The sequence below is a fragment of the Pyricularia grisea genome (genome assembly GCF_004355905.1).
Source record: "Pyricularia grisea strain NI907 chromosome V map unlocalized Pyricularia_grisea_NI907_Scaffold_6, whole genome shotgun sequence".
Classification (NCBI taxonomy): Eukaryota; Fungi; Ascomycota; class Sordariomycetes; order Magnaporthales; family Pyriculariaceae; genus Pyricularia; species Pyricularia grisea.
The window spans coordinates 1628895-1652331 of NW_022156719.1; the positions used below are offsets into that span (position 1 = coordinate 1628895).

The window sequence follows — 23437 nt, forward strand, 5'->3', positions numbered from 1 at the left end:
TTTTTTGGGGTGTGACGACGCGATTGAAGAGGGGAGCACAAGAATCGACGATCGACGATCGAAGAAAAGCCAGGCTTTCAAAAAAGGAAAGAAAAGGGGTGCGTGCTACGTCCTTGATTTGCATAGCCCGTCAAGCAAACTTCGACTAGAAAACAAATGAGGAGGCAACTAATCAGTTACCGAATTGACGGGAACAGTTTTTTTTTTTTTTTTTTTTTTTTCAAATGTGTTCGTTTCGAGCGAGACATGTAAGAAAATGCAAGTCGAATCGAGATGGAGGTGGATAGAACAAGACACAGAAGGTAGAAGGATTGGGGGGAACGAGAACAAAATAATGGACTGATTGGGCACAAAGGTGACAGCTGAAAAAGAATATTACTTTCCTTGCCTACCACCTACCTACCCAAGCAAGCCAAGGAAGGTCGGGTCTATGCTATCTGATGGAGGGGGGTAATAATTTTCATGGATCGAACCAGACTGGACATCCCGCGTGATCCATTCAAAATGGAAATCTTGGCGCAGAGCTTTTGGAGGGCACAAGGGGGAACGGGAGGGGGGCACGAGGACCAACCGCCCTGGAGCGATACCCCGCCCGCTCCTTGTCGTCTGATCACTGAGCTGCAAGCAAGGGCACTGAAGAAAAAAAAAAAAAGACTTTTCAGCTTTCGTGAAAGAAGCTGTGTGGGAACAAGTCTAATTGAGATGTTTTTTTTGTTTTTTATTCTCTGTTCTGATCTTAACCCAGCATGGTCTGTGTGTGTGTGTGTGTGTGTGTGTGTATGTGATGACAGAGATAGATGGAAATTAATTGAGGCCATGTCAAGATGAGACAAGATCATTTTCATGTTTTCATCGTTTTTTTGTTGAGCGCATCATCTCCCACCGAGCATGTGAAAATGGACCAAACACCAAAAGAATTAAGAAAAAAAAAAACTTTGTACAAGCCTCCAGCGGTCGCAGTGCCGGTGCCATGGCGCGTTTTGGGTGGCTTCTTTCCTAGAATGTCCGGCAAATGGTGATTGGTTCAAGGTTTCTTCCCATCTCAGTCCAGGGCTTATTTTATCTCTCTTATTATTATTTTTCGACAAAATAATTGTTGCTGGTAATTAGTCGTGTGGCCCTGTCGACAACCATCAGAAACGATTTCCATTTCAATCCCGAGTCCGAAACGCTTCCAGTGCAATTACAAAGACTGGAAAAAGTCGGTGGTGGTAAACTTGCAGGCCATTCTCTCCTGTGCTGGGCACTCCAAGGAGCTGTTATTCGCCTATTTCTTTTCTTTTTCTTTTTTCTTTTTTCCCCCTTATCTTTTCTGCACTAAAAACAACCCTTTCACCCCAGAGATTGCAAGCCTTGTTTGAGTTCCCGTGGAAATTGAGAATGGCCACATGACATTGAAAATCTGTTTGTCATCGAACCCGTTGCCCGCCCGCCCCCACACCGTTGACCAACTCTCCCAGGGAGGATAGAGCAGGCCCTTTTTGTGGCCGGATATTTGCAAAAAAAAAGAGCTGCTGTCACGGGTGCACTTCCTTTTTGCCCTCTGGGTGTCGAGACTTTTTTCCCCCCTCCCCCAAAAAATCTCTGAGATCTGATTTCTTTCACTTAAATAACCTTTGGTCTTCCCCCACTTCGGCGCGAGTTCCTGGTTGATCAAATTGCCTTGACTGATATGTGATTAATCTTTTCTGTTGTTCCTGGTGAAGGAACGAAAAGCCTGGACACTAGTTCTAGGCAATTGGAGGTTTGTATTAGATTGAGTCCAAAATAGTTGATTGTCTTGGTTCACTTAGTTTTGGTATCTTTTTTTCTTTTCCTTTTTCCTTTTTACTATTTTCTTTTATTTGTTTATTTTAGTATTTCTTTACTGACCTTCGTTTTTATCATATCCTCCCTGTTCATCTTCCCAAGCTTTCCAAGCTCCTCTAACCTGCCTTATCAAATTTAAGCCGCTACATTTTTGTTTGCCACCAACCCGTTCTGCCCGCTCCCATCCGTTGAGCCTTCCCCTCCCGAGCGGCGGTAGGCCTGGGCCTAGACCACCCGCACCCGCACCCGCTCGCACCGCCTGATCCCAGTACCTGGAAACCCGAACCCCCAACCCACACCCACTTTTGGCCAATCTGGGCCCTCCCCTGTTTGCAGCTGCGCGTTGGCACCGTAACTTTTCCATCTCGATTTGTCAAAAAGTTTCCAAATTCAAAATAACAAACTTAAGAAGACCAAAAAAAAGAGGAGGGGAAGAGGTTATCCGTGTTTTGCTAGTGGCGGCGTCAACTTGTTCATCCCATATCCGGCTTGGGTCAAACTTTCCCATCATTCCTCCAAATGGAGGCCGGTCATGGAGGCGCCGCCGTGGCCAACAGTACCCTCAGTATCCCAGGCATACTCCATGCTGCTGGCGAGAGCAGAGATGAGTTGCTTGTACTCGCATCATTGGCCTCCAATGTTGCCGACGCTTCGGATGCGGCCCGGGCTCTGCTGCAGGCTACTTGCAGACTCCAGAGGAGCGTTGACGTTGTTTGCAATTTGATGCGCCAACTGCGAGCGAGCAAGAAACGGCTCTCTCCTGGCGTCTCGAATGGGGCAATACCAGATCAAACCCGGATACGAATGCTGCAACAGGACCCAACACCCTTGGCCGTCTTGGAAAAACACCTGATTACATGCGTCGCCGATATCAAGCGGGTCATCCACGGCTTCCGCTATTCACTTTCAGTCTATAATCAGCCCAAGGACCCGAAGCAAGGATTGGAAGATCGACGAGCAGCTCTTGAGGCTTCTTTGAACCAGTTGGCTCAGAGAATCATTCTGCGTGAACAGGCTCTCACGCAACACCTGATTGCACTTGGTTGGTGAGTGGATTTTCCTGCAACCTTTGAGCTTGTCCAAAGGTCCGAGGGAGGAGCTCAGATGCTAACAGTGATGATTCCCGGATGTTAAAGTTACGTTGAGCACTTGGTATCACCCAGCTCCACCTCCAGTGGGAACAGTGAGCATGGTGGTGGATATGCCAATAATGACGAGACCAAGCCCAAGGCTGGACCTTCAGTTTCCAGAAATGAAAATGTGGCAGCTCGTACCGGAGGAAGATGTCTCAAAGATGAGACTGCAACCATCCGTGATCAATCACCCTCAACCGTCGAAAGTATGATAAACCGGAGCGGTGACAATAGTGTCCATACAAAGAGCAGCCTCGAGACCACCGTCAACGGAACCGCTTCCCCTCTTTCAGATTCAATCTCGGTAGATTCGAATGGCACCGTCAATGTTTCTGGCCAGAAAAGGAAGGCTTCCCCCGACAAAAAAAAGAGTGCTTCCTTGTCACGTAGGCTGGCCGAACTCAGCCTCAGCAGATCTGGTGACAGCGCCGAAACCCAAATAAACAGCGAACAGACTCGGCACGAGTATTACTATAGCTGTGATGCCTTTGGCGGCATTGACGATGGAGCTGATGAACTTGAAGATGGATCACTGAGCTGCAGGTTCTGTGGAATACGATTCATACATGACGATGAGATGACGGCGTATCGCCTGGGTGCCCACCTCGTGCGCGCCCATTCTTTCGGCCTGTGCAATCTAAATTGTACTTTTTCTTCGCAGGAAGCTCTTATGGAGCATCTGTACTCGTTTCACAGCTGGTCGAGGATGTCACATGATCGAGAGGTTATAGATCACTGGTTCCGAAGACAAAAGGAAGTCGGAGTGCCGCTGGAACGTGGCTGGAGACTGCTCACCTTGGAAGACGGTGATGCCCAGCCCCTACGTGGTTTAAGAGAGACACGAGAAGAGACAGGACTGTTGCAGCTGCAGGTGCTCAACACCATTTTGTTGGCGGCAGACCTAAACATCAGCATGGTCCCTGAGAAGCCGGAAATAACACTACCACCACCCACCGAGGGTTCGGTTGCATTCGATGCAGGGCAGGTACCAATGGCGCACCGACTCTGCCAGGCGCTCACAAGCCTGGACAAACTTGCTGTTGCAGAGACGGATTCTTCGAGAGAGGCAGCGGCACCACAAAGCTCCAAAGTAACGAACGGATGCAGTGCCAAACGCAGGAATGGTGTGGGCTTGGAGGACCTGATGTACCATGCGGCATGTGTACAACAGGAGATGGCCATCACGAGCGGCGTTGGCGATGAAGATATGCTGCGACACGAGGCGCTCTACACGGCCGAACAGTACAAATTAGACGACCTGGTTTGCATGTACTTTCCGCCGAGAGCATCACCGGCAGCCGAAAGACATAGAGTCTGGCATGTGCGTGTCGCAACTGATGAAGGTGGTGACAGGAAGGCTAAAATGCGAGCACAGAAGCTACGCAGTATCGAGGGCTTGGGTATCAAGCGCATAGAGTCCAATCGGCCACTTCGATCTTTCAGGGACGCAGTGCGCGTGCTCGGTCGCGCGCACATGGATCAGTCTGGTGCAACGGGTTACATCAGTGTCATGCCTCAGGTGCTGAAAGCAGCGGGGCTGCTTCTTTGGCAGGAAGGCCGTTCGCCGGAAGCACTTCGGCCGGGAACATACGTTCCTCTTAACGCGGAAAATCTTAGGGTTCATACGGAACTGCAACAACGAGATACACACCCGCTTGCCAATTCACCAGCCCAGCGAAGGTTCCGCTGGGTTTCGGGCGAGCGGCTGGACTGGTGGTTTCTCGGCATGGTGGAGAGGTCGGCGTCATTTCGCCGACTTGTCAAGAGCGGCAGAGCTTTCCCTCCAGGTCCACCGGGTATACCACTTTCAGAGATGTCAAGGAGCCGCAAACCCAGTTCCGTCAGAGACTCCCAGGCGACTGATGCATCGAAAGCTCGACTGACGCCGTATGGGTGGGCGGTAAGCCTACTGAGCTCAGCTGGACTTCCTCAAGGGAAGGCAGTTGTCAACGGTGTTCGTAGCGTGGGCGGAGATGCGAGAAGCATCGGGAATGCCAATGGGGTTGTGGCTGCTAACAGAGGTTCAGCACCGCAACAGGTGATGGTCGCTGCACTGGCAGCCCACCAGCAGCAACAACGCCGTCAGCAAAACATGGCAAACAGCCACCCGTCACAGGAGCGTATGGTCAAGCGGCCGCAGACCCCAGATATCAGCATGGTTGGTGCTGATTACGGGACGTGCTCTGGCATGTCAGTGGAAGAATCCGAGAGTTCATCACAGTGCAGCCAAAATCCAGAATATAGGAACGGCTCGCATACACTTCAGCAGACAGTCGAAAACACCAGATCCAGACCGGATATGATGGTAGGGACGGTGAAAGCACCGGCTATCGCCGCAGATACGATTACAGAAGAGGAGGATGAGTCCGAGGACGAAGACGAGGAAGACGACGACGACGACGATGACGACGATGATGACCAAGAAGAGACAGGAGACGATGAGGACGAAATAACATCCGACTCATCTACGACGTCTTCGGAATCGAGCTCCTAGTTTCTAAATGCAATGATGCTTCTTTGCGGGTATTCCTGGTGTCCAAAACGGATGGCTCTATTTAGCGAGTCTATTATTATAAGCATTTACGACTGGGTGTCCGCAGCCCATTAAAAAAATACGAAAACACACATGCAAAGATGTCAGAAGTTTGGCAGCGGCAGGAACCTAAGAAAAAAAAAAGGAGTTTGGGAGGACTTGGATATTTGATGGGGAAAAACAAAAACAAAAAAAGACCCCTGAGCTATGGGGTTTCATAATGATGGTCATGTCATGAAAAATTTGGAGCAGAGCGATAAACTTGTACATATTCGAGTACAGGTTAGCTAAATCTGTAATGGCGTCATGCCGTTGATGTTCAACATATCTGGAATTCTGATCTTGAGAATACCCTGGTATCAAAGGTTTCACGAGTGTAGTCAGCAAGACCGCTGGAGCAGCCCTTGGCTTGCATGTTCCCATGATAGAAACAAAAGTACAAGATGGCGGGCCATGTGTGACAAACAAATGTCGAGGGGGGACACAAAGTGAAGAAAAAATGAACAAGGAAGTCAGTCATATCATGCTAAAAATATAGAGCCAAAAAAAAAAACATGCTAGTCTATACAAAACAGGGCGATGACTATCAAGATACATAAAACGTTTTCATACACCATAAATAAAACACGCCAGCCCCCATCCCATCCCTTCTAGCATTTTTCTTTTGGACAGGAACAGGTGAAGACGGAGGGGCAAGGAAAAAAAAAGAAACCCCACAGCCTCAAGAACCCTCTGGAGGAACCCAAGACCCATTGGCGTTCCAAACCCCAGCCTTGGTGTACTCGAGGACCTTCTTGCCCTCCCTGATGTAGCCGAAGCGGAAATACTCTGGAAAATCGGCGCCCTCGGCCCTGGCCCAGACGAAACCACTGGCTCCGCCTGCGCCATGCTCCTTGTCGCGCTTGGGCTCTTGAAAAAACGCGCGGTGGCGCTCGACGTCGTTGACGAGCACGCTGATGCCCTCGATGACCGAGTTCTCGTTGGCGGTGGTGTAGTCGATGGACGGGACGACCCACTCAAAGGTGATGCTGAGGTAGCCGCCGGGCACGTCCTTGATGCTGGGCTCGCCGAGCAGCGACGGCAGCGGGTGCGCGACGGGGCGGTGGTACGGGAGTAGGATCGGCTGGAAGCCGTTGCGGGCGACGCTGTTGATCAGCAGGCCGAGGAGGAAGCCCTGGTATGCGAGCGAGGGCCGCGTCTGCACGGCCGTCAGGGGGAGGAGGACGAGGGCGAGAGCGTAAGGTGGCACCTGGAGCTGGACGCCCGGGAGGAGGATGGCGGAAAGTATCAAGGCGGCGAGCAGGGCTCCGTACAGGCGCATGAAGCCCGGCAGGCGGCCCTCGCGCCACAGGGTGAGGGACTGCTGGGCCGCGGCGGCGCAGATGAGGACCGCGGCGATGACGATGGCGAATGGCTTGAAGCGGGTGAGAAAAGCCCAGCCGAGGACGTGGTTGGCCATGGCGCCGAGCCACAGCGGCAGCAGCCAGAGCCACAGCTTCTCGTACTGCGCGCGGAGGGGGATCAGGCCCGTCCGGGGAAAGTCGCCGCCTAGGGAGCGGCAGATGACAAAGTGGTAGAGGGTCAGGGCGATGAAGATGGCCGGGAGGAGACGGGCCGCAAATATGGAGAGGAGCTCGGGCAGGACGGTAGTGGAGTAGTGCGAGACGGACGGCGGGTCCGAGGCCAGGCCGACGAGGGTGAAGAGGGTGGCCATGATGGAGAAGAAGAGCGCCGCCGGGTCGACGGTGAAGATGCAGAGCACGACTGTGAAGAGGAGGGTCAGGATGAGCAGCGGCACGGTCGGGTTCGAGATGCCGCAGGTTTCCGACTCGACAACGGTGAAGGCCATGGGGAAGTACGAGTCGAAGGCGATAGACTTGACGCCGTTGGCGTCGGACGCGTGGAACTGGGTACCAGGTCCCTTGCGTTTGATCTGGCCGCAGCCGCCTCCGTTTGAAAGCACGCCTGCGTGTATGGCAGATGCGCAGAGGTAAGAGTCGCCGCGATAGAAGCCGGAACCGATGACGAGCGGCGAGTCCTGGATCAGATTGGTGCCGATGAATCTAGGCTCGGGCAGGCCTACCGAGGCACAGCCAGGCGGGCAGTGAACGGTAAAGGTGTGGTTCGAGAATGGCTTGCAGTCGATCCCATTGAGTCCACAATCGTTGCCATTTGGCCAAAGAGTATCTGTGCACGACAAGTGCACTATTGGTGGACTGCCTCCGTAGCCAGAGTATCCTATCGATAAAAAGAGGATGAAAAGGAGGAACCACAAGCCCGTAAACATGGTCAGCGCCGTACATCGGGGTGTTCCGGTTCCCAGCCTGTATTCGAGCCATCTAACGGGATAGTCCTGGATGTTGGGGAAGAAAGGGGTAATGGAGTGCACCGCATGCTCGTTGGGCCCATCCCAAGGGAACAATCGCAGGATAACGAGGGGCCTGACGAGCCAAGGCGGGATGCGTAGCCCAAAAATTCCCGTGCTGGCGGCTCGCTCGGCTCCGCCGCCCTTGGCAAGGCCGTTGCCGTTGGGGGCTCCACCACGTCTTCTTAGCCACCAGATCCAGCCCCGACGACGGGCCGGCCTGGCAGCCAAGCCCTGCTCCTCTATCGGGGTCCGTTCTCCGGCTTCCATGTCGTCCAGGCCGTCATCCTCATCGTCGTCATCTTCGTGGAAGTTGAACCGACCCGGCGACAGCAGCTGGGCATTTTCGTCGGCGTCAATCTGCATGTAGTGAGAGCTGGGCGACTTGGGATCGTTGGGCGACTTTGGCGGCGACGGTAGGCTTTTTGGCCTTGAGTAGAGCTCCAGCTCCTCGTCGCTGCTCTCATCTCGGTCATGCCGACGGTCGCCCATTGCTGACTGTGGCTATTCCTTCCTTCCAGAGGATCGTGGTTCAAGGTAACCAGTAAAGCTCTGTAGAGACTTTTCAGGCTTTTAAACAAAGATTATACGCCGGCGCAATATGTATAAACGACGTTGGCAATATTAATCCCGTGGCTCATTTGACTTTCTTTTACCATCAAAACCCTTGTCACTGAGGACAGACACTTTCGTCAAATCTTCTCGATCCCAGCCGATGTAATAAAAAATTAAGAAAATAAAACACAACAAAAAATAACAGAGTACAAGGCTTACAGGCGTTGGTCCCTGATTGACCTGGTCTGTTTACTTTGATAAAAAAAAAAAAAAAGGACTTTGATTAACCTGCACACGAGATAATGCGCGTCAGTCAAATTGAAATTGTCAAGTGAGAAAGAAACAAAAAATGGACTTTTTGGGATGTGGTTTTGGCATTGAACAAACACGTCGTTTGTCTCGTCGCCAAAAGCTTCCGCGAGTAAGTTCGAAGTGGGCTGTGCGGTTATAGTTGTAAAGGGATTCCTTGACTTCCAGACCGATCGAGCTGCGTTTCAGGCCAGTGCGCTCCGGGGTTTCTTTCCAGCGAGAGGGGTCAAGCTGGTAAAAATTGGTGCAACTAGGTCTAATTAGGTAGGATCCCAGATCCCTTCTCATCAGAACTGACTTGGGGAAAAAGAACCTCCCGACGTTTCTGCTGGTTTATGAAAAAGGGAAGACCTGCTCCCCCAACGCCTCGTCCCAAAGTAAGGCTCGGTCGATGCAAGCCGAGACTGACTGGCTCTACATGACCAGGGTAGTTAAATGTAGTTAAACAGCTAAGCAATGAACAGGGGTCTCTTTCTCCGAAGAACAGCGATTGACATTGACAAAAAAAAAAAAAAAAAAGTCCAGGGGCTCCACCAAAACGGTTTCACGTGGGTTCAACGGCCCAAAATTTCTTCTTTCATGGCTAGGTGGTGTTTCGAGATTGTACAGATTATTTTACATTGGTAGTCGTCCAGCTAATAAAAAGGTGAGAGTGACAGTAGGTGAACATAAAGTACATCATCTGAACAAAGCCAAGTCTTGTGAGAGTGTTGCCAAAGTGGCCCACAATTCACACAACCTCTACTTTGTCAAAGTATTAAAGTAGTAAAGACTTTGCCAATTGACTTACGCCTTGACAAAATCCTTAACGTTCTTTAGCCAGTTGGTGTACTCGCGCTGCTCCTTGATGTCCATGTACTGGGGTACAAAGACGGCCAGTTCGGCGGTGACACCGCGCTCCTCCAGGTAGCGCTCCATGAGGACCTGAAGCTCCTCATCCAGGGTGCCAAAGGGAGGGCCAGGGTAGACGGCCGAGGCCTTGTGGGCCGTCTCAGCGGTCTGCTCCTTGGCGAGCTCAGCGCTGTCGAAGTAGTAAACGTTGTCGACAACAATCTGGTCATCCGACAGGGTGGCCTCGATGTTGAGCGCACCCTTGGCAGAGTCGGGCTTCTCAACGACCACGTTGAGCCTGCACGGAGGAGCAGCCTCCTGCTCATCGTACTCCTCAGGGTTCTCCTCAACCTCGTTCGGCCTACCCTTGCTGTCAGCGGTCTCATCGGCGAGGGCAGGGTCCGAGTCGTAGGTGTCCGCCTCCTGGTCGTGGTAGTCGGCAGCGAGGTCGGCGATGGAGAAGGTCAGGGTGATCCTAAAGATGCAGGCAACCTATGTCAGTAGGAGTTGTGTAATTTTTGCATGAATCAAACAGAAAAATGCAGGGACAATTGGAAACTTACTTCTCGTTGTCGAAGCTGCGGGTCAGGACAACCTTCTCCTGGCCGGAGACGTCCTTGAGCTCCCAGGGGGTGTTCTCAAGGAAGTCCTTGATGATGGCCGGCTCAGGCTCGCTCTTCTTTACCTCGGCCTCGAAGCTCAGCTCCTGGTCGAGCTTGTTGGCAAGCTCCTCGCTAACCCCGCTCTGTGCCCTCCTCAACGAAGAGGTTGAGAAAGCTGCAGGACGTGATACTGCCCTTAGTGACGAGGCAGCAAAGGAGGAAGTCTTGAGGAGAGGAGATCCCGTTGTCCTGCGGGTAGCGGCCGACGAGACGCGGGAGAGAGCGCGAGGTGCGGAACGCGCAAAAGTCCTTAGTGACATCATTTTGAAAGAATTGTGTATGTAAAAGAAAAGAAATGGGTATCAAGAAAGTAGCAGGGGGTGATTTGACAAGTTGTTGAAGATCAAATGTGAAATAATGTACAGACGTGATCAATGGTAAACTTTTTTTTTGAACGTGGTGTTAGTATGAAGAAAAAAGCTTCGAGAAGTTTTTTATGGATGGATGTCATAGGGAAAAATTCCTCCATTATGCACGGACCAAGTCGCGCCAGATCCAGGGGATTCCAACAATCAGTGCAAGGTATTGATGTTACACTGTGGAGAGTTGAACTGGCAAGCTGGGTCGTGGAAAAGTCATGTCTATCCAATTTTGAGCTGGCCAAAAAATATCATTCATAATAAAATTCACTGGAATGCGAACGCCTACATAGATACCTGATCTGTATGAATTGTAGAATTAAGCTTATCTCCTCATGACCTGACAGATTTCCCCAAACCTTTGGGAAACCGTCTTTAGCGTTCTAACTGCAGATAGAAATGATGCTATAAGGGTCCTTGCCAAATCCGTCACTCAGCACAACTGAAAACACTAAAAGCCCCGGATATGTGATTGGTGGCAGTAAATCGTATGGGTCCAACTGCGGCAGCTAGCTGTTGAGATTACTGTCCACGTACAATGACAACTGTAATAACAGATCATAGTTCAAAAAACACCTTGCCCAGTCTTCAACCCCCATCTTGTCTTTGTGTGATTTGACCATTGCCAAACATAACCTTAAAAGTGCAGGTTTACATCCTTGGATTCCTAAGTCTACGGGGTTTGAATAGAATAACCTTTTTTTGTTGCAAAAAGTAAGAAAAGATAGTTCATGGGTATCATTGTGCATTATGGGTCTCATTTCGAAGTCTTTATGCTCAACCAGTCAACCGATCCAAGCGGCCCTCACATGGGAGGAAAGCTTGCCGGCTTCATCTCACCAGACGGTAAGAATTTCACCCACGCAAGACTAGCAAGGAACGGCCATGAGCCTTCCCACCTTTCCAAGGCATCCAAATTTTCCACCTTGGTGAGATCGGGCATATCTGCAGCGAACCTGTTAGTTAATCCTAGAGATGGTGGCCTCGCCAAGACGAGACAGTTTGGTTGCTGCATTGCGTTGATGGGGGATCACAAACATAATCCGGCCTGGTACTCCTTCTCCAACTTGACAACCTTGGCCTTCAAGGTGTCTTCTTTTGTACTAGAGGGCCTTCCGGGACGACGTGCGCTCTTTACTTCCGCATACTCCTCGTCATACTGGTGGACAAAACTAGTTTGTGATTTTGTGTTAGAAGATTGCGGCAAGACCGTTGATGCTAAGGAGTCAATTCTGGTGGTAATAATAAAACCCAATTCTTTGCTTACCTTTTGACCATCTCATGGACTACATCTAGTGATAATGGTCGAGGATGGCTGCCCTCCTTGACTGCATCCCTGAAAAACGCAACTCGGTCAACTGCAAATTTTGTAAGCATATTGTCAATTCCATTCTACAAATACATGCCAAATGATTATTAAAAGGATTTTTCGTTGCTGTGGTTTGGGGAAGAAACCTAGGATGCACATACTCAAAGGTCTGTCACTCTTCTTCTTGGCCTGAGCAAGCTTCTCTAGCCTCTCATCTCTTACTTGAGCAGTGTGTAATCTTCTGGCGTTTCGTGAGTTTTCATGAAGATTGTTAACAACCCCATTGCGCTTCTTCGCAATTTGCTTGCGTGTCTTTTCCAGTGATTTCGGCATCACGGCGATCAATAAAACAATCCAATTGGATGGGCTGCTCTGATCAAGAAAATATACAGACTGCTTTGGTGCGTTTCCTGGTGATATTGCTTTTAGTGGCTCTCGAAATTGAAACGATGAACTTTTTGCTTGCTTTGACGCCGCGTTCTTCTTTTTCTCGTCTTTTTTTTTTCTGCCCTTCTCCTTCAGCGGGGCAAATTTTTGCGACGCTGGCAGCGGCACGCAGACAGGGATCATGTACCAAGCAATGTTCCCGCCAAAGAGGGGCCGGTTCACCGCCTGCATCCCTATGCAGGCCCCACTCCTGCCATCTAACTCCAGACCTAGTTGCTACGGAAATGGGCCAGCCACACGCGTGAACTGTCAGACGCGATCAAGTACTTTTTCGCTAAAGTGGAATTGCGCCCCACTCTTCGTACTCAGATCACGATTGTTGACCAAACCCATTCATCTTTAAGTAAACCGCGTCTGTGACAGCCAGGAAATTCGTTAATTTACCTTGATGCCTTCAATCGCGCTTGCTCCTAACATCAACTTCTCAGCTTCAGTATAACAAAAACCATATTTGATCTTCGACAAATCATTTGGATCTGCAAATTCTCGTTCACAGTCCACTGCTTCTCAGCTTGTTTTGCCACACATCAACAAAGGCTGGGCGGCCTGCTCGCCGACGCGTCTTGAAGCCTATACGGCCCCAGGACTGCGCCTCACAGGACTCAGGATTATTCAAGCGTACAGAAAGAGCTGGTCGAAAACTTTCACCAACCACTGAATGGCTATTTGATGTTATAGCCTGGAAACCCTCACAACCAGATTGGTACTGAAACCACAGTGCCGACAAAATGGGCATCGTCGGGCTCCTCCCGCTACTCAAGTCAATTCAGAGACCCACCGAGCTCAAGAAATTTGCCGGCGAAACGCTTGCCGTTGATGCCTACGGATGGCTTCATCGTGGTGCCGTGTCGTGCGCCCTAGAGCTGGCACAGGGGAAGCCTACACGCAAGTAAGTACAGCTAGGATCAAGTTTGCTACTGCCATATCTGTGGTGATATCAAATTAACCCCTTCGAACAGATATGTTGACTTTGCCATGCATCGAGTCAAGATGGTCAAGTACTTTGGTGCAACTCCATACATAGTCTTTGATGGAGATTTTCTACCAAGCAAAGCTCTTACGGAAGCGTCCCGAGCCAAGCGCCGTGAGGAGAGCAAAAAGGCTGGCATGGAGCTGCTCAAGGCTGGCAAGCCTGCGCAAGCCTATCAGGAGTTCCAGAAGGCGATTGACGTCACGCCCGAAATGGCACGTCAACTGATCGAAGAGCTAAAGAAAATCGACGTTCCTTACGTCGTGGCTCCCTATGAGGCCGACGCCCAGATGGTCTATCTGGAACGCAACGGCTATGTCAGCGGCATCATATCGGAGGATTCAGATCTTCTCGTCTTCGGAGCCAAGCGCCTCTTGACTAAACTTGATCAGCACGGACAATGTATCGAGGTCAACAGGCGGGAATTCTGCGCCGTTCGGGAGATCTCACTGACAGGATGGACTGATGCCGAATTCCGACAGATGGCTATATTTAGCGGATGTGATTATCTGGACGGTATCAGCAAGATGGGTTTGAAGACAGCATACCGCATGATCAGGAAGCACAAGACACCAGAGAAGGTCATCCGTCAACTGCAGTTCGAGGGCAAACACAAAATCTCGGAGAACTACATGGCAGCGTTCAAGCAGGCAGAGCTTACCTTCATGCACCAACGTGTCTTTTGCCCAGAGAAGCAGGAGCTCGTTCTATTGACCGAGCCAACATCGGGTCTGGATGTGGAGGAGATGCCATTCATCGGTGCCAAAGTGGACCCCGAACTCGCCAGGGCTATAGCCTGCGGCGACGTCAATCCCATTACAAAGGAGCGCATTATACTTCCAACTCCACCATCCACAAAAGGACGCTCATTCCCGACGAAGAACACTGCGCCGGCACCGAGCAAACCGCTGGGCAAACCGATAGAGGAGTTTTTCAAGGGCCACCGTCGTATACCAATGGGAGAAATGGATGCCAATTGTTTTTCGGTCGACCCTCAGCAGGTTGGAGTACTTACAGCCAACGGACTGGCACCTCGTGTGTTCCCACTTCCTCGACCATACCTGGAGGAAACAGTTAGCCCGGTCTCCCGTCCATACACATCCTCGACTGCTCCTCGGATCAACCGTCGGCGTACAGAACCGATCGGGAACTTGCTCGCCATGAGTTCTTCAGACCAAACCAACCGCCGGAGGACATCGGGTCCGATTAACTCGTCGAAGGATGAGAGCCGAACAGCCGGATTTTCTACATCTCCAAGGCCGCAGAAGAGGGCCAGGCTCTGTTCTGAGCAACACCATTCAAGAAAGCAGGATAATGAGCTATTCGTCGAAAGGAGCAGATTCTTTTCTCAAACGATCACCAAAACGCCAAAGTCAAAGCGAAGAAGCGAGGGACACATAATGTCGGATGACTCCATTGACGATGCACTGCTCAGTCTCCCCGACTACGGTTCACTAAGCTCGGCACATTCCAGCCAACCAAGGAAATCAATGGACGTTTATACGGACGCGCGAAGCGACGATGTGACGCAAGAAACTCCTGATGTTATTCTGGCTACACCGATTAAGGAGGGCGACCAAAACAAGGACTTGACCGAGATCGAAGTTCCAGCCAGCTCTCCGATTAGGCAGTCTGTTTCAATCATAGCAGACTCAGAGCTCGACCTCGCACATGAAGCTCGACAATCTAGTGCTAAGCTAGGTGCCGCGCTAGGTCGGTTTGCCTACACACCTGGGGCGACCAACTCCGGGAACGGCACGAAGATGGCATATGGGCTACCCACCCCCGACTCTAGCGGAGTGCCTGCCGGAGTTGCCCCCCGCTCGACGGCCGAGAAGAAGCGCGCCCTATCTGGCTCTATGGAAACCCCACAACTGACGCCTCTGCAGCGCATTCATGCAAGCGCAATGCAGAGACAAAGCCCCTCGGCTAGCCAGGGGAGCACTGGAATACAGACGAAGAAAAGACGAGGCCCGAGACGTAGCCTTCCGCCAACCGCACCGGTCAACCCATCCTTTGTCCCTCTGCCCAAGGTGGACCTTGCAGAAGTGGCAGCGTTGAGCCGAGGCGGCGGGGGGAGTGAAGACCTCCTTGTCCCCAATAGCGATGAGGAGAATGAGCCTGAATCTCCAAAGGTGGCCACAAGCCGGACTATGGACCTGGCCAGGTTTTTGTGCCGATAAAAAAGAAGTTACTGAAGGATATTAATATTTCGAGAATGCGAATCTCGGAAGGGTACAGAAAAATTGGGTTGAGTTGTTTACTAGTCGGTTGTTTGTTGCATCGCATTATACTATACCCACTTTGTGTAGACGCCGCTAGGCGTCAAGAGTTTTGTTATTCTGTCATCATCAGGATGGAGTTTATCGGTAAGGGTTTTTTTTTTTTTTTTTTTTTTTTTTTTTTTTTTTTTTTTTTTTTTTTTTTTTTTTTTTTGGGCATAGCATGCGAGTGCACGGAATTTGTATCTCATGGGTATTGTTACCTGTTCTATGTAGCCTTGCCGCCATGGCATACGGGTTACATATGGTTACGTATCAGAATTCGATTGATACCATCAGTAAATTACCTTAATCTATCTACCTACTCAGTACTACATGAAATGACTACCCTCGGACAAAACATATACCTATGCCCAAGTATGAATACTGAGGCAGTGAGTGATTTAAAGTGATTAGCATGAGGAACCCTGGACTCCTACTTACGCTTGGTCGTTTGCCTGTCAAGCTGTGTTACACTGACAGGGGTACCCTCTGTTAAAATTCTGACCGCCTGGCAGAAAATAATGCCAAGATTTCGTTCTGACGGACCCTCACACGAAAAATCTTTACATTTTCGGCGCGGAGCTTTGGCCCAATCGATTCCACCTAACCGCACCTACTCCGACCGCCTTGGGGGTAAATCCTGACGTTTTTAATCGGCGCGTCTCGAAAGTCTGCACCCCGACACCGACCAGTGCAAGGCGAAAGAATCTCTAGCCTACGGTGTTCCAATCTGCCGCTTCTTTCAATATTAATTCATCAAAAAGAACAAAAGCGATCGGGTCAAAAAAACATAGCAGAAATGTCCGAGAACGACTTGCAGGTCGGTGCTTGCCCCGCTCGAGTTCCCTAGTCGACGAATTATGGCTGCCGAGAAGAAAGAAAAAAAAAAGCTGATAGGCAAAACTGCAGGAGCGACTCCGCGAGTCTGCAAAGGCTTTCGATGGGCTTTTGTCCCTCATCCCAGCTCAGATCTACTATGGTGACCAACAACAAAACGTATGTCTTGTGTTACTTCCATTGAATGCTGCGACAGCAAGGCTCTGTTGGGCTCCCTGCTTGCCATGCTCCCCCCGATTGTCTCTTACCTACATCACCAGTAGTGGAGAGCACCAATCAGACTACAATTTTAGTCTACGCTCTGGTTCAGCCTGACTTACCACTTTCTCTTTTGTTCAGGACCAATGGAAGAGGAAAAAACACACCAAGGCTGAGAAGAAGGCCGCAAAGCTTGGCAAGCTCGACCCCGACAGCGAAAAGAACCGCACCGTCCAGGAAGTACTGGAAGAGAGGGCACGCAGCAAGCGCAAGCTGGAGGATGTCGAAAGCCCAGATGAGGATGAAGCGGAGCAGGACGGAGATGACATAAGTTTGAACCTCGAAGGCATTGAGATGGAGCAACCACTCAAGAGGCAGAAGACTGTCGATAGCGAGGAGGAAGAGGAGGAACAAGAGGCACCCGCGGCTGAGGATGTGGAAGCTGTGGCCGATGAAGATGACCCCAAGGATATTTCGAATCTTTCTGCCAAAGATCAGAAGAAGCTCCTCAAGAGGCAAAAGAAGCTGGAGAAGAAGGCTGCCAAGACCAAAAAGTCTAAAGACGCTACCGACGAAGATGCCGAGCCTACACCAACACCCAAGAAGGCCTCTGAAGCTGCTGAGGCTGAAACGCCTCGTCCGACTACCGAGGAAGACGACCGCAAACCAGCGCCTGACAGTGAGCTGGCTCCTATCGATCTTGCTGGACTTGAGACGAACGACGGAGAGGGTCAGTCCGATGCATCATCAGCGGAGTCCAAATCAACCTCTCCAGTATTTGACAACGATTCACAACCAAATAATGGATCCGTGGAGCCCGCCAGCGCTGCAACTTCTATCGCTTCAGCCGCACCATCAGAAAAGACCAAGCCCGCAAAGCTACCATCAAGCACATCTGATGCTTTCAAGGCCCGTCTTGCCGCCCGGATCGAGGAGCTTCGTAAGGCTCGCAAGGCTGACGGCGCCGAAGGAAAGCCTGCCATGACGCGTCAGGAGCTGATCGAGTCCCGGCGTCAGAAGCAGGCGCAGCGCAAGGCTCACAAGCAGGAAGTGCGCAGGTTGGCAAAGGAGGAAGCCGACCGTAAGCGTGAGGAGGCCCTGGCCAGCGCACGGACTTCGCCGGGAAGCTTCATGAGCCCTCTGCGTCTGGGAGGATCTGACGCGGGCTCCGACTCGGGCGCCAACAACTTTGCCTTTGGCCGTATTGCCTTTGCGGATGGTCAGCAGATGGCTCACGACCTCAGCTACGTCAAGGATGAGAAGAAGAAGAAGGGCCCGTCGGACCCCAAGACGGCTTTAGCCAAGCTCGAGGCGCAGAAGAAGCGTTTGGCAGGTCTGGACGAAGATAAGCGCAAGGAAGTTCTCGAGAAGGAGACTTGGCTGGCCGCCAGGCGTCGGGCAGAGGGCGAAAAGATCCGGGACGATGAGACGTTACTCCGCAAGGCGGTCAAGCGCAAGGAGCAGGCCAAGAAGAAGAGCGAGCGCGAGTGGGGTGAGCGCAAGGCCGGCGTCGAGAAGGCCATTCGGGAGCGGCAGAAGAAGCGCGAGGACAACCTGCGCAAGCGCCGCGACGAGAAGGCTGCCGGAAAGATGGGCAAGAAGAAGGGCGGACCGACTAGGCCCGGTGGCGGCGGCAAGAGGGCCCGCCCTGGTTTTGAAGGTGCTGGTTTCGGCGGCAGCAAGAGGAAGTGAATGGCTAAAACGTGAAAATTTTCTTATTCTACATCATGTGTCATTGTTCAAAGATATTCTTTTGTCAGGCGCAGGCGGAGTTTGTTGGCGTTTGGCGTCTTGGGGGGCGCCATGGATTCACTCTCTTGTGAACTCTATCTCATATTCACGCGAGTCTCTCTTTGGCCGCATTGGATCGTCATCGAAATAGCATTTGCAGTGGTTCGAGGGGGAAGGTGGGGGAAAAAAATTATCTTCTTTTATAAAAACGAATACATTAACAGGAACCGAACGCTTGACTTATTCTTTAAAACTATTGTCCGCATTTGCCCTGGTTAATTATCAAAAGTAACCAACTAATTGAATCATGATAAAAAAAGAAAGATGAAAAGAAAAAGAGAAAACAGTACAGAAAAAATCCCTCCTTTTTCTTCCGTACGTAGGAAAAATGACATTCTACTCCCAAGCGGCAATTGTTGTGCTTGGCAAGTCGAGAAAAAAAAAATCCATCAGAAATGCGGCAACAATCGACCACCGTCCGCCGATTCATCGTTTCTTTTTTTCTGTCGTGGGCACCTGGTTTCGGCTTGTTCATTTTGTCCCTCAACCCCATTCCCTATTTTGCCCAAGCCAGAGTCCAGTCCAGGAGACGGGATTTTTAAGCATGGAAATTTGAAGCCAAAAAGTCTAATGTTGGGCAAGCTTTTTCCTTCTCCGTTTCTTGCAAAAGCAGGCTGTGGGGGTTTTTTTTTTGAAGCGTGAAACGTCGAAGTGCCAATTCACTGGTGGTGGTCTCGCAGGAGGTCGTGAGCGAGCGGAAGAGTTTCGTAAAATTGGGTGGGTATGTGTTTGTGAATTTTTCCCCCCCCTTTTCGCGTCTAGGTAGACGAGGTTTGAGTATGGCAGGCCCTGTTTATAACAGTGAGTCGAGTCGGGTGAAAACGCTCAAGCATGCTGCGACGACTTCGAGTTGGAGTTCTTTATCTTTGCCCTTTGCAATTTCCTGTAGTAGAAAACAAAACAAAAGACTAGTCAGTCCCAAATACTATGTATGGAATAACTTCGAGAACGTGAGCACAAAGACGAGGGCAGAAAATAAACCCTTACATCACTGATAACCTGGGGCAGGTTGGCACCGATGCCGTGCGCCGTGGCCTTCTTCCCAAACGGCCACTGGCTGTACTCGGCGAGCAGCTCGTCGGTCTGGGCAAAGGCGCGCTCGCGGGCTTCGTGGCCGAGGGTGCTGAGGGCGTTCTCGAGAACGTTGGCGGCGTAGGCGGCGCACACGAGGGCGATGGTGCGGCTGTAGCGGAACTCGAGGTTCTCGGGGAGGAACTGGGAGCCGGGGAGGACGACGGTGCGCTGGGTCAACACGTTGCGCACGCGCCGGCGTATCTCCTCCTTGGCGCCGCTGTCCACCACGGGGTGCGTGGCCATATCGAAGAGGAGGAAGTTGCGCTTCTCGGTGCGCAGGATGCCCTTGTCCACCAGGCCCTTGGCGAGACGCTCGCGCACCTGCTTGAGCTGGTAGCCGATCTTCATCAAGTTCCAGGTCTCGCCTGTTGTGTGGGGGTTGCCCGAAGTAAGGGCTTTTAGTTAGCAACGACGGGATGGAATTGGACTGGGCTGCTGGGTTTTGGCCGATAATGACGGGCAAGGGCAAGTGTGCAGAGTCATGTTTCTAGGGAGCAGAGAGGATAGCTTACCGCTCAGCAGGTCGATCCATGAACTGACGCTCATCTTTTCACTCGACTTCATCAGCTTCAAGGCCTCGTCCAGCAGTACCTCTCCGGTCAATGAATCGTCGATGACCTCAACCAAGCGATCGGCCAAGGGGAACCGCCGCCTGGAGGGGTCCTTTTGCATGCTGATGCGGCCGCGGAAGGCCAGCTCGATGACTATGCAGCCGCGCAGGGCATATGAGATGTTGTCGTTCCAGAAAGACAGGTAGCCCTGCTTGTCCTTGAGGCCGAGCAGCAGCACCTCCTCCATGAGCGTCAGCTTGGGCTGCTTGCTGCGCTCGGCGCTCTCGCTGATGTCGCGCGGGTCAAAGGCGATCTTGTGGCCGTTCTCGCCCTTTTCGTAGCTCGTCTCGGGCGCGCTGCTGCTGCTGTCTTTTTGGAAGTTGCTCGACGAGTCGGATCGGCCAATGGCGCCAACGTTGCTGCTGCTGCCCTCATCGCTGCCGGCCCCCGCGCCGCCGCCTCCGCCTCCGCCTCCGCCACCTCTTCGGCGGGTCAGGCCGCCCGATGCGTTGGTCGACATGGTGGATGGGTGAGGGAGGTTCTCGTTGTGGACGAAGAGGGCGAGATCGAAGAGGAGGGGAGGATCAATTCAGAGAAAAGGGGGGTGTTTGTTTGGTTTGCGGCAAGCGGTTGGTTGTTGCGCTTTAGAGGTTTAACGAGCGGTTGCTTTTTTGGTGGCGGCCTATTTTGGGTAGCTCTCGGCGTTGCGTGTGTCGTGGCACGTCGAGACGACTTGGATAAGGTTCTTTCCAAATACTTTCCGGTACAATTTTTTTTTCTGCCTCCCCTATCTACGGGGGGTTTCTGACCAAGGTCGTACTGACAATTAGCGTAAATGGGTTGCAGCAAAGAGCAATGGGGAAACCAATTGCGAAATCCGGGTTATTGGTGAGCCCTGTGCTCGGGTTTGATGGGCTGATTAAAATCTGGTTCGTGGTCTTTGGATAACAAAAAGGTCAGCTCAAGTCGCTGCGCCGCTACGAGCAATGTGGACTAGGTTGGTCAGAGGCTCTTTGTGGCGGCTCCTCCCAAGGCTGAGAGTTTGCACGAACTCACGTACCTACAGCCAAGGTAAGGCCAGGTAAGTTACCTACCTTAGGTATGGACCTATGGGTCGGTCCGATCACCCTCAATCAATTGAAATGTTTCTCTGAGCCAGGGATATGAGCGTAGGATAAAAAAAAAGGGACATTAGGTACCCAGCATCCAAGTCATTGGGGTCCTCTCATTCAGTCTCCAGTGTCCAGGGTAGGTGGTGGGGCTTATTTCCACATAAGCAAATCATCCCTTCAGGGGAATGCGAACCGGGGGGAGGTGCAATCAATCCCTTGGTGGTTGGTGCTGTTGATCTGGGCTATCCGCTTTCGATTGGATTGCATCTCTCACAGTCGAGGTGGCTGTCTACATTGCCCATAGGCGTTTTTTTTTTTTTTTTTCTCTCTCTCTCTCCACAGGCGCATCCGTAATCGCGCCTTTCACTTGAATATTGTCCGATTGGAGCAATGAACACAACCGATTTGAAAAAAGAGCATAGCCGTTCTGGTTAGGTCAAGCTTCTCTTCATCAATGAATTAATTGAGTTGATAACATGAGCTACTGCTGCAGTGCACTTTGTCCTTTTGTTGCTACCCCACATCTGATTCCACGACCGACGTTTGAGTTCGAACCTCTAAGCTCCAGAGTCTTGATGTTACCCCGAAGGCTGTGCTCTGTCTCGATGGCCGACTTTATTTTCTTCAACTAGTTTAGCCAGTCATGAGTGAAGCCAGCGAGCCCAACTTCAGTACGAGCCAAATCGTCTCGATAGGCCAACAAGCTCTTCGATGGAACTTACAATCTCTCAATAGAAGAGATCAAGGTGTCATGTTCCTGAATCATGTCTTTGGGTCTTTCACGTCCAAGTAGTCTTGGACTTTGGAAGATGAAGCGGTTACTTTTCATCCCCATACCGACAAGTTTTTGAACACGAATCACGTTCGACAATAGAGCTGTCAACCCAGTCAAGGGGGAAAAAAGGAAGGAAAAAAGACACAGCTTGGCGCACTGCGAGAGTATTTCGTGTGTGGCCTGCATCGCCTGGTTAAAATGCTTGTTTTGATGTGCCAATTGACATATTTCATGCTCACATATACAGCTTCGGCGCTTTGGATGCCTACCTAGCAGCTGGCCTGATTCAACAAAAAAAAAAAAAACAAAAAAAAAAAAAAACAAGATTCGGCAAGCATGGATCACCACGGGTGGCAGCATATCTGACGCAGGATGAGCATTGACCAGACTTTTGAGCTGGCCTGGTCTCTACTGTTACCACCAAGTCGTCGGAGTATCGCTTCTGCGCTGCGACCAACATGTTCCCTGTCGAGAACAAATTTGCCTTGAGCCGTCTTTGTCCAACATGGCTGCCATCAGTTTGCCCGCCAGAACACTACTTGTACTTTGATTCCTGACCGGGACGTTGGGGCAACGTGGCCTTCATCTAGTATTGAAGGGCCTGTGACTGCCCATGGCGCCGACAAGAATCAACGGTGCCGTTGTCATACCAAGCGCTGTCCCTCCTTAACCTAACGCTCCCTGGGACACTCCGGGAAAACCGGCTATTACCATGGCTGACACCAAAATACCAGACTGGGAAATTCCCAGACTCAGCCATGTAAACACGTGAGTAAACATGGCTGACGGACTAAGTCAACGGGCTTTAAATCTCATATGCGCTGCCAAATTATCTGAACCCCTTCCTCGGCCGGAGCGAATGTATCTCATAAGCATATTATGCCAGTGTTGTTGCGCCTGCTGCCACCGTGGCAGGTACATAAAAGGTTACACAACGGCTCGTGCGATCTTTAACCCCTTGCAGCCACATTACCACAATCTGGGAGATCCTGCGATGCGTTTGCACACAGTATTTCACATCAATTCCATATGATCCAACCCTGCACGTATGTGGCTTGGTCTTGTACCGATCAACTGGCATAAGCCCGACATTTCAGTCCTTTTCATGAAGAAGCAACTAGTCCGATCCTGTCGACGGCTCCGTGGCAGCATACGCACGTCGTACAGACCCAAGATACGCCAGACATATCACCAGTCCTGTCTTGAAACGCAATCTCACATCCATCTCTGGGTGTAACTTCGATCCTGCTGGCAGATGGGAATCCTCGGGTCTCGCCCCTGAGAAATAGATTTGGGTCCGCTTGTCTCGGCTATCTGCGTTACAATGCTGAAGAATATGCAATTCAGCTGCTTGACTTGACAGCTTGACATTGTAGCCGAATGAGGCTCCACAGGCTCTATCGGGTAACGAGCGAAGACTGGCCTTACCGAGTGCACGTGAATGCAACTGTGAATACAGGCCTCTCCAAGGAGAGGCCAGTAGCTGGCCGGTAAACGCTCGTGACATCGTCCACTTGTGGATGTGCTGTTTGCTCCCAATCGGAGAAGATATA

The 23437-nt window shown here is 51.2% G+C and overlaps 7 protein-coding genes across 7 annotated transcripts; 3 read left to right on the forward strand and 4 right to left on the reverse strand.

Annotated features, from left to right (window-relative positions):
• The first annotated feature begins 766 nt into the window (after positions 1-766).
• On the forward strand, positions 767-5924 carry PgNI_08439 (uncharacterized protein). The gene is made up of 2 exons (XM_031128436.1): positions 767-2855; positions 2946-5924. The coding sequence occupies exons 1-2, from the start codon at positions 2329-2331 to the stop codon at positions 5434-5436; spliced, it is 3018 nt and encodes a 1005-aa protein (XP_030978752.1). The 5' UTR covers positions 767-2328; the 3' UTR covers positions 5437-5924.
• Positions 5925-6196: 272 nt separating this feature from the next.
• PgNI_08440 (uncharacterized protein) lies at positions 6197-8332 on the reverse strand (the record flags this gene model as incomplete). Its single annotated transcript, XM_031128437.1, has 1 exon — positions 6197-8332. The coding sequence occupies one exon, from the start codon at positions 8330-8332 to the stop codon at positions 6197-6199; it is 2136 nt and encodes a 711-aa protein (XP_030979441.1).
• An 868-nt stretch (positions 8333-9200) lies between these two features.
• PgNI_08441 (uncharacterized protein) lies at positions 9201-10631 on the reverse strand. The gene is made up of 2 exons (XM_031128438.1): positions 10099-10631; positions 9201-10010 (listed from the first exon to the last, which is right to left on the reverse strand). The coding sequence occupies exons 1-2, from the start codon at positions 10458-10460 to the stop codon at positions 9491-9493; spliced, it is 882 nt and encodes a 293-aa protein (XP_030979306.1). The 5' UTR covers positions 10461-10631; the 3' UTR covers positions 9201-9490.
• A 454-nt stretch (positions 10632-11085) lies between these two features.
• PgNI_08442 (uncharacterized protein) lies at positions 11086-12348 on the reverse strand. The gene is made up of 4 exons (XM_031128439.1): positions 12027-12348; positions 11824-11914; positions 11595-11728; positions 11086-11501 (listed from the first exon to the last, which is right to left on the reverse strand). Exons 1-4 carry the CDS (start codon positions 12196-12198, stop codon positions 11362-11364), a joined length of 537 nt encoding a protein of 178 aa, XP_030979440.1. The 5' UTR covers positions 12199-12348; the 3' UTR covers positions 11086-11361.
• Positions 12349-13040: 692 nt separating this feature from the next.
• On the forward strand, positions 13041-15465 carry PgNI_08443 (uncharacterized protein; the record flags this gene model as incomplete). Its single annotated transcript, XM_031128440.1, has 2 exons — positions 13041-13201; positions 13272-15465. 2 exons carry the CDS (start codon positions 13041-13043, stop codon positions 15463-15465), a joined length of 2355 nt encoding a protein of 784 aa, XP_030979439.1.
• Positions 15466-16164: 699 nt separating this feature from the next.
• Positions 16165-18538, forward strand: PgNI_08444 (uncharacterized protein). The gene is made up of 3 exons (XM_031128441.1): positions 16165-16366; positions 16444-16542; positions 16723-18538. Exons 1-3 carry the CDS (start codon positions 16346-16348, stop codon positions 18271-18273), a joined length of 1671 nt encoding a protein of 556 aa, XP_030979438.1. The 5' UTR covers positions 16165-16345; the 3' UTR covers positions 18274-18538.
• Positions 18534-21140, reverse strand: PgNI_08445 (uncharacterized protein). The gene is made up of 4 exons (XM_031128442.1): positions 21092-21140; positions 19959-20935; positions 19360-19811; positions 18534-19255 (listed from the first exon to the last, which is right to left on the reverse strand). The coding sequence occupies exons 2-4, from the start codon at positions 20515-20517 to the stop codon at positions 19166-19168; spliced, it is 1101 nt and encodes a 366-aa protein (XP_030979437.1). The 5' UTR covers positions 20518-20935; positions 21092-21140; the 3' UTR covers positions 18534-19165.
• Positions 21141-23437: the final 2297 nt, after the last annotated feature.